At 36.2% G+C, this 13,446-nt stretch overlaps 1 protein-coding gene across 9 annotated transcripts in view; it reads left to right on the forward strand.

The window, feature by feature from the left end:
- FGGY (FGGY carbohydrate kinase domain containing) overlaps window positions 1–13,446 on the forward strand; it is a 146,796-nt gene that overhangs the window by 52,611 nt on the left and 80,739 nt on the right. For all 9 annotated transcript variants that reach the window (XM_087929993.1, XM_087929990.1, XM_087929996.1 and 6 more), the window contains one exon: window positions 8,911–9,014. In XM_087929993.1, coding sequence (XP_087786119.1) covers window positions 8,911–9,014 — 104 coding nt within the window. The remainder of the gene's footprint in view (window positions 1–8,910; window positions 9,015–13,446) is intronic.

Consider the following 13,446-nt stretch of genomic DNA (forward strand, 5'->3'; position numbering starts at 1 on the left):
ACATCATCCTGTAATTTATCAGGATAGGTGTGGCCAGCACATGATGCATCTGGCCCATGGGCCGTGTGTTTGACTCTCCTGGACTAAACAGATACAGTAATTTTGTGCATAGGCTGTTGCAGCCAATTCTATATGGAGTTACCTCTGAAGAAATCTCAGAATCTCCAACTGATTAACATATGGCGCCATTTGCTAGCAGCATTATACCTATGCTGTGGTCCATTGCACTGATTACAGGTTGCTTCCAATTCAGAGGGTTAACTATCTTTAGCACCTGCTGAACTCTCTCTTCTGCCAAAATTTGGCTGGTCCTGTGTGGTCTCTGAAGGATGGCATGCTAAAGGTCCCATAGAAAATGAGGGAGATGGGCAATCAACCAGTGGTCCTTCTGAGTGGTCCCCTCAGCCTTTTAGAATATCTTAGCTTTTGAGATAAGGAATGCCATTAACCTCTTGGCCTACAGTAAAATCTAGAAAACATGTCTATTCTACAAAGTGTATGAATGTTGAAGATTCTAGGACTATTTTAGCTTAGGGAGATGAGACAGTCATATTTTATGGGTTGTTGTTATTTTTGATTGTAAACCACCTCAGGTCCATTTGTGTAGATATTATAGATATTCTCACGAATGAAAGCAAATATGCATGTCCCATTATAATGTTGCAGGATCTGATCTGGGTCGGAAATTTTGTCTTCTAACCGAAGAGAAATTTTCTGAAGTTGGGCTCCGGCATGAGTCTGAAAACTCGGAAGACAAAACCTGTGGTCCCAGTGACCAACCCAGATTGGGTCCTGCAGGTTAGAGATAAGTGGGTAAATAGATAATTAAATAACCTATTAAATAAGACTGGTGGCAGGGAAGGCATTGGAAAAAAAACCATTAAGAAAATATTTGTTGATTTCATTTAATCAATTTGTTTATGATATCGTGAAAGACTATAGACAGCCTATGTCCAGTAACACCAAATAAAACAATATACTACACAAAAACAACAATACCTTAATAATACCTTAATAATACCTTGAATCTCCAATTTATGGCACCTTCTGTTCTGAGAGGTCTACAAAAAATCTGCAGAAGACATAAAATGTAAAGTATTAATGAGCACTAAATAATATAGTTAACAGATTGACAAAAAAAAAAGAGAATATCCTGAGTACATGATAGTTGTTCAGAGCAGTCCCATTGCTATAGTTGTCTGTTCCTGTGTGGTGACCCGAGGGGTTGCACAAAAGCAACAAAGTCATAAAAATAGGTAAAGTCCCTTTAATGCCTCCAATTTGGCTCCCAATGTCCAGTTATCCTTGGCTGGAGATCAAACTCTTCCAAAAACAGTCTACAAAGGGAAGAAATGCAGGCCAAACCCAAAGTACAGATAAAGTATAAATAAAAAAAACCAACACAAACCACGCTGATGTAATTAACGCGACAGGCCAGGTTAATAAATTGCAGACTTCCAAAAGATAATGAAGCACACACAGTTGGGAGAATGGCAAAATGCAGATAAGCCTCGACAAAAGATAATGCAGTTTGCTTCCAGCAAGGTGCTGTGTGCAAACACCCTTCTTATATCCTGTTCTCCCAGCTGCAGTTAATGAAAGGGATCAAGGCCTTTTTCTCTCTCATAAGCCACGTTGTTTCCTTTTCCGTTCCTCCCTGCATGCCCTAGGATGAAGAGGGGGTGGCCCTGGGTCTTCCTCTGAATGCCCAGCCGGACTGTGCCTTTCCCCCATTTCTTCCATAGCCACTCATTGTCAGCTCCTCAATCTCCCCCTCAGAATCAGACTCCAACAAGGGCATAGACATCCCGTGATATTGCTCAATAAGGGCGTTCAAATTTGTATCTTCTGTTTGATTACAATATATTGAAAGTGAACACTTTCTGCAGTGCAAATGTTTTCCTTGTTAGAGCGTACATGTGTTGCTGAAATAATGGGGATAAAAATAGATTGAACCACTGCGTCTTTTGCCTTATAAAGTTTAATTTCAGTACATTCTTCAGCTTGCCTCCAGTACAGATACAGCATGATCTTTTTTTTTTTCTCCTCTCCTTCTGTTGCTTCACATGACTCCAGATCTGATCTGGCATATGAAGCAGATTTGGTCTACATTTAAAATTCTGATGTACTAGCAGATGTCTGTTTCTATATATTATAGATCTTCATGTCTAAAGTACAGTTTCTTAGCCCCGGTCATTTAATGTTTAATAATTTATTCCATCCCATATTGTTCCAAGAAATATCTTGATGGTCAAATGAAAATTTTTATCTGGTTCGAAAATAATAATAATTCATTGGGTCAAGTTAATTGGACAGAGAATAAGTAGCAGGTAATTCAGCTGATATATAATATATCAGATATATAATATATCTTTCTTCGAAAAATAGTTAATTCTACTTTTCAGGATAACCAGTATCAGGTTTAGCGCACCTACCTCTCAGGAAAGAAGTTTTGAAAACAGGGAGAATAAATTAATAAATTCAAATGAATTCTAGACTTCTGGAAAATAAACACAGTTCCTTCTTTCTTTAGTCAATTTGGTGCGGATCAATTGTTCAATTTCCAGGCATAAATTAGAAATTCTTTAAAATACTGTTTTGTCATGTTTAGAAACAATGCAAAACTGAAAGGAAAATTTGGGAGAATTCTCTGAGGATCTATAGCCCCCTCTCAGTTTCTTTATCCACTTACCAGTAGATAGATAGTTTTTTTTAAAAAAAAAAACAAGTTTTATTGATTTTACAAACAAACAAACAAAACATCATTAAACATAAAAAACATAAAACCTCTTTCCATTGTAAATCTTTACAAGGCAGGTAACACATTGCTTTATATCACATACTTATAATTTATCCCATTTCCATATAAACACGTAAATTCCCTTTACCAAATTCCACATTGTTTCTCTTTAATCATTATTCAGTCATATTTCCTTTCTAATTTATCTGCTATTCAATCACATTTATATTTTCCTCTGGCTTGTTTATAATTGTTCTCATCTAGTCTTCCTCCGAGATTTTATTATTTAATTCTTAATTGAACACACACACACAAGACATAAACATAAAAACATAAAACTTTCTTTTAGAAAGTAACTTGGCCCCAAATTACCTGTTTTTGTATGGACTTCAATTGAATTCATGCTCTTCTTATATACCATTACCTATCTTGTTTACCATTCTATATCTATTATATAACTCCTCTCCACTTTTGCCTCATCTTAATTCTGTTTTATATATTTAATCTTGCTTTAAAGAAAAATATTTTTATATTTTTTGTCCATTTCTCCATTTACATCTGTCTCATTTCCAATATAAAAAAGAATAGTTTCCCCTGGAATCACTAATCAGAGTATGATGCCTTTCTATCATTCCCCTAAATTAAAATTTAAAATAACACCTAAATCCCAATCAGATTCTGCTTAGTACATTCTACTATTTCAAAAACCAATACTACAATAATAAATCCATAACAGTCAACACATTAATCCATTAAACTCTATATTTAAACTAACATTTTAAACATTCTCTTTAGTATTTTATTAAAACTTAAAATCATTCATTATTAAACATTTTAAAGTTATACCTTAATATTTTAGTCTTTTATTAGATCTTAAAAAGTTCTGATTATCTACTTATAATACAAATACCACTATTACAATACTCATGTGTACTTTGCAGAATCCCCCCCTTTTTTTAAAAAAAAAAAAACCCATACATTACCCATTATCCCTAAAAAAAATTTCTTTTCTCCATCTTGTTTTATACCTTTGTAACTTTTCCCCCTTTTCCCTTTCCTTCTTAGCCCGCCTAAACTTTTTACCCCCCTCCTCTCCAAACCTCTGCCTTCTTGGTTTCCCCTTTCTGTTGCATTCCTCTTTCCTTTTGCTTTCTAGCATTCTGTTGTTTTTGCATCTTATTTTTCTCTTTCATAAATATTTTTTTATTTCTTAAGTGCTTCCTTTTCGCTCCTCTCTTTCTCCTTTCTTTCTTAGTCACACCATTTAGTTCATTAAAAGTGGCTTCTTCTTCCTCGGCTTCTTCCAGCTGTTGTTTAATTTGCTGACACATGACAAGCGCCATATCTAGGAAACAAAGGGCTTCTCCCATAACATCTTTGCCTTCTTTCCTTATTTTTAAATATTGTTTTTTTAGTTCATCAAGAGATAGAGCCATTTTAAACTGTTTCTTCTTCTTTTTCTGTATCCTCTTATTATTATTAAGCCAATCAGTTATTTCCAAACTTAAAACAGTTCCCAAAAGTCCCAAAATCCCGAAGTCATCAAACAGTCCAGGCAGAGTACAAACTTCTTCTTTTTTTCTTCCAGGGCTGAAGTCAAATTAGGGAAAGAAAAAACGTCCAGTCTGTGCTTTAAATCTTTTTTACAATTAATTTCTATTCTCTTTATCTTCAAGGCATCTCCTCCAGCAAAGTCTTAGAATATTTTTTTTTTTCCAAGCCTCTCCCTTCCCACTTATAACAAAGGAGTTTAGGTTTTACCTTCTATTAAAAAGCAGGTTTTCCTTGTCCATTTGTTAATTCCATAAGGGAGGGAGAGTAACTTTCCCTTTTCATCACTTTTCTTCGCCGCTGAAAACATCAATCGGGAACATTGTAGCGTCCAGAAAAAAGCCAATACTTTCCCAGGTGTTGAATATGTCCTTAAGGTCCCAGTTCGACCAAGAAAAAACTTTCGTTTTAAAACTCCTTCTTCTTCCTCCTGCACATTCTTTATCCAGTTGCCGGCTTCTTCATGGCGGCCATTAAGACCGCCGCTCCACCTTCTTGAGAGAAGGGGGTTATTGCCGGCTGGGGAGGGGGTTTGCGATACCTCTCAATCCCTGTCCGGATCCCCCCTTTCTTCAGCTGCCCCAACAGGGTAGCCTTAGCCTCCAAATCCGTCAGGATCGGAGGCACCAAGGCGGCTAGCACAGCAGGGATCGCGGAGAAACGCGAATCCCTGCTGTCACCGAAGCCGACAAACCAGAAATCAGTAGATAGATAGTTTTTAAAAACTTTCTTCTTTACTTCCTATCCATTTGTTTTGTACACTACTGTGGAGGTTAATTACAAAGCAAGAAAGAGGATAGGGAGATTTCATTCTTTAGTGATTGATTTAATGTGCTAGAAACCTTGGACAATCATTGGGCTGATGTATGCAAGTTGTTTTCCTTATCTTATTTTCCACTAATGCTTTGATTGAAAAGAAATGGTGGCTGCTTTATAGATTCAGTAAGTCATTTCTGTATACAACTGCCTACTATTTTTGCTACACAGACAGTACCCAATTGTGTGCAATATTGGTACAGAATTGATTTGAGGACCTGTTTCTCTGATTAGTTTTCCTTTTTAAAGAAATACACATTTTATAACAGGCTCTTTGTACAATTAGACTCTTTTCAGCTTGAATTTCTGCATATAAGAGTGCTTGCATTTTGATATTCAGGAATTCTGTTTTACAGAATTAAGTTTTATCTCAGTTGAATATGTGCTAGTGCTTCATTTCCTAGTGATTAGGAATACAGCTGACTTCTCTTTCCATTATTGTTAAGAATGCCTGTCAAAAGGTTTACAACTAAAAATCGCTGTACATTATGCAATGCAAGTATACAAAATTATGGAAAATTCCTCAAATAGAAATTCCAAATCTGCAGAATGTGAATAACTTCTTAAACAGAAGATAAAGAATGTCTTCTTGAAGACATATATAAATGAATATCATTTGAAGAATCAATAAAAGGATCAATAAAAAGCTTCATTCTTAATATATGTGGTCTCAGTAAAGGATAGATTTACTTTTGTACAAACAAATGTGGGTGAAGTTTATATAAACACAAATTAGTTGATAAACTGTAACAGAAATCAGCATACAGTAAATAATGATGCAGCTTGATTTAAAATGTCATAGTTGAACTTAAGTTTGAATATCAAGAGATGAAAATAATTGCCCACTGTCACCTCAAAAGATAATCTCTCTGTAAAGACCCAATCAATATTTTAATATACACTTCACTTAAAATCCAACAGGATTTCATTTTAAAAATGTTTTGATATTAAAAAGAAAGAGATTAATGTAGATGCATGTGTTTATTTTAGAAGTGAAAGATGCCATGCTTATTGACAAAAGCATCTTATTGACATTTTCCTTTTCAACATTCAGCATTGAGATTTGATTAAATCTTAGTTACTGAAAAAAATAATAATGATAAAAGATCAACACTCATTTTAATATAGTTCCACAGTCATTTGCATTCTGGTTTAAATTAAATGTTGAAAATAAAGTAGAGCTATATTTAGAGTTTCTTAGAATCTATACTGTTGCTTGAAGTTTTAAGACTGAATCCAGATACAACTTAGTTGAAAAAAAAACAGTAGAACCCAGCGTCATGGTTTAGTTGCTGTTTATGTACTCTTCACCTCTTTTGGTAGGACATATGGAGAAACCTTAAGTATGTCTACTGAGAACAACCCCCAGATTTATTTATTTAGAATTTATCCAAAGAAATTTCATAGAATTACAAGTTGAATCTTTAATTACTATAGTCTGATTATTCAAAAAGATCATAACCATATTTTGTTGATAGTACTGCCTTCAGAAGTGGAGACTGTGTTTAGAAGTTTCGTCTTGTTTCTGCCAGCAGTTTTCACAGTCAGTTCACATAAAAACTAAAGAAGTAAACAATCTAAGAATTAGCATCAAAGCTTTAGTGAATGTTTAGATATTATTTACAATTAAATGAAGTAGTCATGTTTTAAACTGAAATTCAGAATCAGTAAGAACAAATGAAGGGTTTCTTCAGCCTGGAATGAAGTCTCTAATTCAGCATTTTCCTTAACTCAGTCTAGGAAAGGGGTGTGAAACTCATGGCCTGCGGGCTGAATGCATCACATGCTGGCCACACCCACACCTGGTTTAGTGAACAGAAAAAAGTCACGATATGCCACGTAATGTCGATGTGACAACGCGAGTTTGACACCACTGAGCTAGGAAGACCAACTCATTTAATAGGGCATGAAGCAAACAGTTGGATTGCACCTGGCACTCTGATCCTAGAAATACCATTAAAACATGATGGCTGATAGAGTATCTTCCAAGAATTGTCTGTAATTTTTTTTAAAGTATTCTGGAAGCAACTGAAATGGAGGGCTTTTGAGATTATAAATGTTATAAATGTGATTGATAACACAAAATATCCTTTTAAAGCTATCTGTTAGGTTTCATACAAGCACAGCTGTAAATCTGAGCTTTCTAGACATTTAATCCTTTATTCAGGAATCACTGTACTTGGCAGAATGTTCATAGACTTGACTCAGCAGAATTAATCTGTTCATTGCAGACAAGAGTAAAGGCATATTCACATAGAAATCTGCCCACTTCAGGACACCCAAATCACGTTCAATATGAATGTCTATGCTCCGGGGTTTAAGTGTCAGGCTTTTTCTTTTCTTGGCTGTTCTTTTGATGCCTTTGGAAGGCACCTGATGTACATTGAAATAACAGTTGTTTTTAGCACAGGAACAACTGGTTCTTACCTTGCAGTCTTATTAATTATACTATAAGCCAGCAGACCTCTCTACATCTTTACTAGAGCATATTTTATAACACAGTTATACATTATATAAACAGTTATTTTCCTTTGGACTCTCAGTAATTTTACTGGAAAAGTCCAGGTTCCATGAAAGAAGAATACGATCTCTTCTTCTACTTTCTGATTTTCTGAATTCAAAAACACCCAATGATTTAGCTTGATATGCATATGCAACTTAGAAGGGAGCAAAGTGGCAAACAAGAAGTCAGTATGACTACTATATTTCTGAAAATAGGACCTAACTGGAAAATAAGCCCCAATCCGTCTTTTGGAGCAAAAATTAATATAAGAGCCTGTCTTATTTTGGGGGGAAACAAGGGTATATTGCCTCATCATTTTTTATTTTGAAATTCTGCAGATATAACTAATATACACACTTTCTACTACCAGATTTGAAACTTGTATCTCCTATAGACCTAGGGTATGTCTAGTGGTGGGATTCAAAACTTTGTACTACCGCTTCTGTGGGTGTGGCTTGGTGGGTGTGGCCAGGTAACAGGGTGGGCGTGGCTTTTTGCCCCTTTTTTTGCTTTTTTGCAGCCACCCCCCCATCTGTTTTTGGGGGCCTTAGGCAAGCCTCCTGTATGGCATGTTTTTAATACCAGGAAGCTCCCCTGGGGCTCAGGAAGAAAAAAAAGGGAGCCTGGAGGGAGCGCGCAACTCCTCCCCTTGCTCCATTTTGGGGCCTTCTGGGCCTCAGGAGCCTCCTGGGGGGGGGCGTTTTTACTCCCAGAAGGCTCCCCTGGGGTTCAGGAAGGCAAAAAATGGAGGGGGGGGAGCTGTGCCCCTCTCTTGATTTTTTGCTTTCCTGGGCCTCAGGGAATCCTCCCGGGCGAAGCAGTAAGACAAGCTAGGGGAATCCCAGCATAGCTGATCGTATGAACAGCTGATTGTTGGGAGGGGAAAAAAAAGAAATACCTTAAGGGGCGAGCGTCAAGTGGGCGGGGTGGGTGAGCATCAGGTGGGTGGGGCAAGCAAGCCAGCAGCGATCGGGCGACCGGGTCGGGGACGTGGCCACCTAGAATTTAGTACCAGTTTGGCGACCCATGCCAAATCCTTGCTACTGGTTCGCCCAAAATGGTGCGAACCGGCTGAATACTACCACTGGGTATGTCCAACCATAAATCTTATTTAATTCTCCTTGTTCTTATTTTATGGCTTCATCCTACTGTTTAGCAGACTTTTCGCTATATTTTGCAAGGACACGAAAATTGAAATACAGGCTGGTTTTTAAAAAATATTTGGCAGGTTTCTCAACAAATATCACGTAAAAGTTTCATTTTGCCTGAAAGGCCAGTTTTCTTCTTATTTTTATACCAGGTATGATTGGAGCCAACGTGAAAGGATATAACTTGCCCTGTGAAAATCAGCCAATTACTTCCCGACTGGCTGTAATATGTGGGACATCATCATGCCACATGGCAGTAAGTTCATGGTAGTAAAATACCAACTGTATACATTTAGCTGATGAAAAATGAACTTTTTAACACCTTTTAATTTCTGTTATACTCTGTTTTGAATTGTAAGGATTTTGAGGCTATTGTTACCTTCACAGGTTTATATATCATCATGAATTTGCCATAAAGCAGCCGCCATAATAATAATAGGCAATTAGTAGTGTGGAAAAGGCATATAATATAAAAGCAGTTTAAAAATTATTCTATTTTGATTTTAACTGGGCATTATGAAATTATACCCATGACTTGGACTCTGAGTAACCCTTGATGAAGGTTGATGTTGCTACTCTGTAATGGAATATTTAATGTCTTTAGAAAAGTCCCATAGACTTTCATGTCTCCCACCTCCTTACTTAATCAATATAAATCTTTCTTTCTTTGAGAGCTCTAATGATCTATAAAATTTTGAGACAGATTGTGGCTCCGAAAGAGGCAGGATAAGCCATTTTTTCTTCCATAATTTTTCTCAGTGAATTACTGCGAAAGCTTTTCCCTGGAGTTTTAATTACAGCTCAGAGTGTCTCTTTTTAAAATTAATATTGTTAAGCCCGAAGTCAATCAATTTTTGTGATTAGCTTTTCTATCACTTTTTGTTCATTTAGAAATTATTTATGTTAACTGAATCATTGGATGAAATTTAATAAAATTGATGCATACGAAGCAAAAGTGGTTAGGTACACACGTTCTCTACTAATTATAGTGTAAACATTTTGTATGTCTTTATATAAATTATATGTGTGGTATAAGTTAGAGTTTTGTAAACTGGTATTCATAGTCACACATACATGTGTGTGCTTGCATGCAGGAAAAAAGCTACAATATTGTATTACTTGCAACAATAGTCTAGTACCTTAGCATTCAATTATAAAGAAAATAATTTTGACCCAGCTGTTTAGATATATGAGGTATTGCATGAATTATAGATCCTAGCAAAAGAAGTATTTGAGTTTACATGTGCCCTACATAATTTTTTGGTGGTGGGAAATTCTTTTGAAGTCAGTTTGGAATAAACTCAGGCCAAATAAATCCATCTGGAATCATTTTCTTGTCTTATCCCTTGTTCATCTTTCCTTTCTTATGCTCTTATCTCAAACTCATGAGGAAGTAAACAGGACAGTTGGTAGTGTTGAAGTTTTGGACTTGAGTCTTGAGTCTTCTAAGTACAGGTGGTCATTTAGTGTCCGTTCTAAGTTACAGCGACACTGAAAAAAAGTGACTTATGGCTGTTTTTCACAGTTATGACTTTTGCAGCATCCCCATGATCATGTGATCAAAGTTCAAATGCTTGGTAACTGACTCATATTTATGACCATTGCAATGCCCTGGGGTCATGTGATCCCCTTTTGCAACCTTCTGGCAAGAAAAGTCAATGGGGAAGCCAGGTTCACATGACAATGGTGTTACTAATTTAACAACCACAGTGATTTGCTTAACAACTGTGGTAAGGAAAGTCATAAAATGGGGCAAAACTCACTTAACAAATTTCTCACTTATGAACATACATATTGGGCTCAGTTGTGGTCATAAGTCAAGGACTACCTGTATACTGACAAGAAACAAAGGGCAAAGTGTTTTCAGCATTTAAGTACTGAGTGTTGCTCCAATAATGTATCTATGTGACTGCTAAGAGCCAGCATCAAAAATTTCCTTGGTAGCACATAATCATCATAATGAATTTCTCTTTAAGAAAGTTTTTTCATAGAGAAAAAAAAGAACTAAGTTTTCATCGGCACATGTTATATGTCACCGTATAATGGATAATTACCATTGTTTAACAATTGCTATTGTTAAGGTTGCTGACTTGTTGTTCCAGGTGGGTCAGAATTAATTGCATTGTTAGAATAGTCAATCTGGTAGTCAGTGCGGCTATTTATTTAACTAATTAATTTGTTTATACATCATATTTATATAGCTACCCGTCTCACAAATTTATGTCTCCTGGTGTCACATAAAGAAGAAACAGTCATAAAAACTAACAATTAAAAATTTAGCAATTAAAACATAAAGTTATTGATAACTATTGTTATTTTTTACGTACTTAATTTGTCTTTTTGTTTTAAATGTTATTAAAAATAGAATAAGACCTATTTCAGTAAGTCTACATCATGATTAGCAAATTTACACATTGACCCCAAATGAATCTGTCCACAATAATTGCTTACCTTGTTAAACTTTCATGACATAAAGCAAGAATGGACTAAACAAGCTCAGATGTAAACAGACTGGGATTTTCAAGGCTTCCAGCATTAATGATCTTCATTTTGCTGAAGGACACAGTATGTGGACTGGTGGGTTAAGATTGTCCCAAAGTTCCTTTGTTTTCTACATAAGAAAGGGGAAAAATGCGATGGGATAGACAACACAATGATGTCCCAAGGTTTTGGAGAACACAAGCTGGCTCCTTGTGTAACAGAATACAGCAGTAGCTTGGACTAGAAATTAAAGCGGCTTAATAAAGCACAAAGGTCCCAGTTATTAGTATAGATTCTAAAATATATCTGGCTAAATTAATTGGTTCTTTGGTCTCCAGAGTCCAATCAGACAATTTCAAAGAACAAAGTCTAAAGAGCAATTTTCAGTTATGTATAATTAATGTATGTTATATATGGTTGGCTATCAATACAAAGTAGGTAATTGGAAATGTAAATAACGTACAGAAGTAAATCGAATAAAAGGGTGTTTGTCAGTCATGCTGAAAATGGGGCCTGCAGAAGTGGCGATAGATGGGGGCAGTGATCGGCAGTAGTGGCGGCAATGGGTGGCAGTGATCCCCGTAGCCTGGAACAGCTAGGTAATCAGTGGTATTCTGGGAGGCCTATCCAACTACCAATCAGCTGCTTGTGCTAAATCAGGCTGTGCTGAAGCTGACCAAACTGTTTGCTGCAAGGAGGCAAATTGCTGGGAGGCAGAGGCTGAAGGGTGGGTGGCCGATGGGTGGGTAGGGCTTTGGCAACATTCTCTATAAGATACACAGATATTTCCGCCCACTTTTTTGCGTCTTGTAGTGTTACAAATACGGTAATTCATATCTGAGGTCATAATGTTGTACACAACAACCTGAACAGAAAACAACTGAATACGCTTTTAGGATTGCACTGTAAATATGTTCCAGCCTTAAAATATAACTTTTTTTCCACCTTTATTGTAACAAGCAATGCAATTTTCTACTCGTTGAACAATGACAAACCTGGAGTGAGTATTTGAAAGGTTTTTGGTTGAAGGACTCTTTTATCTGTATCTATTTATACTGGGCCAACAACATAGAGCAATTGTATATGTCTTTTTAATGAGATATATATGCAGCTGCAGTTGGTTGAAATTAACTGCACCTTTTTTTAATTAGGGCTATAAAAATGTAAGTTTATTATCCTCCATGTTTTTGTTAAAAAAAAATCTTTCTATACGTTTCTCCTTTTTATCCAAGGACCCTGAGGGCAATAGAGATGAATCATCAGGTTTAATTTAATGCAGTAGGAGAGAGACCTGTGTGGTCAAGTTGGCATGAAACAGTGGCTTTGATCTACTTCAGGTGCACTGAGCCCCAACCAGCCAGCAACAATAATATCTTTGTGAGATGATCAGAGCAGAGAATGAAATAGAGTGGTGGGGGGAAACGGCCTGAATGAAAATTCAAGGCTTTCCTTTGTTGTGGTTCTGGCAAGCGAAAAAGTCAACTGTCAGGAGAAATTCAGCAAACATAAAACAGGGTGAAAGTGCAATGGTCAAGTAATGGGCTTCTTTCAAAGAATCTTAACAAGAAAGCATTCAAGATAATTTGTTGGGTTCCCATATTTTCCTACAAATGTGGCTGGGAAGTTCCATAGAAGGAGGAGGGGAAAAAAATACAACGAGAAGCGTTGGAAGTCTTAATCTGGTAAATAGGAGGACTTTGGTAAGTTTATGTGCTTATAAAATTGTAATATGTACACTAGGTTTAAAAAAACCCAAATCTTATTAAATCATGTAGTCTACCAACTGGCCAAAAAACCCTCTGCAAATTAAATAAAGGAAGGTTTTCAATTTATCCCAGTCATTAGGCTTTTAATCAATAAAAGTTCTTAAAATTAATCTTCTGCCTTTTTTTTTAAAATGCATTGATATAAGGCATTCCCAAATTGATTACAGTTTACTAGGGAACTTTAAGATTGCTAAACAAAGATCCCATCTGGATTGCTCTGTTTGTGGAGATCAAAATAACTCTTTTGTCATTCTGAAAGCAGAACCAGACTTGTGTCCCTCTCCCCCCTCCTGTTCTTTCTCCCATTTAACATTTCTATATTAGACTGACCCTGGTTGTTAAATTTTTATTAGCTGTAGGATGTGATGAAGGGCTGGGATGACTTATTCTTACTTACTTTCCTAACATTGAAAAAAGGTAGTTTCTTATGCTGAGATTGGA

The sequence above is a fragment of the Pseudonaja textilis genome, chromosome 3 (assembly GCF_049901715.1).
Source record: "Pseudonaja textilis isolate UNSWEBS1 chromosome 3, rPseTex1.2, whole genome shotgun sequence".
Taxonomy (NCBI): Eukaryota; Metazoa; Chordata; class Lepidosauria; order Squamata; family Elapidae; genus Pseudonaja; species Pseudonaja textilis.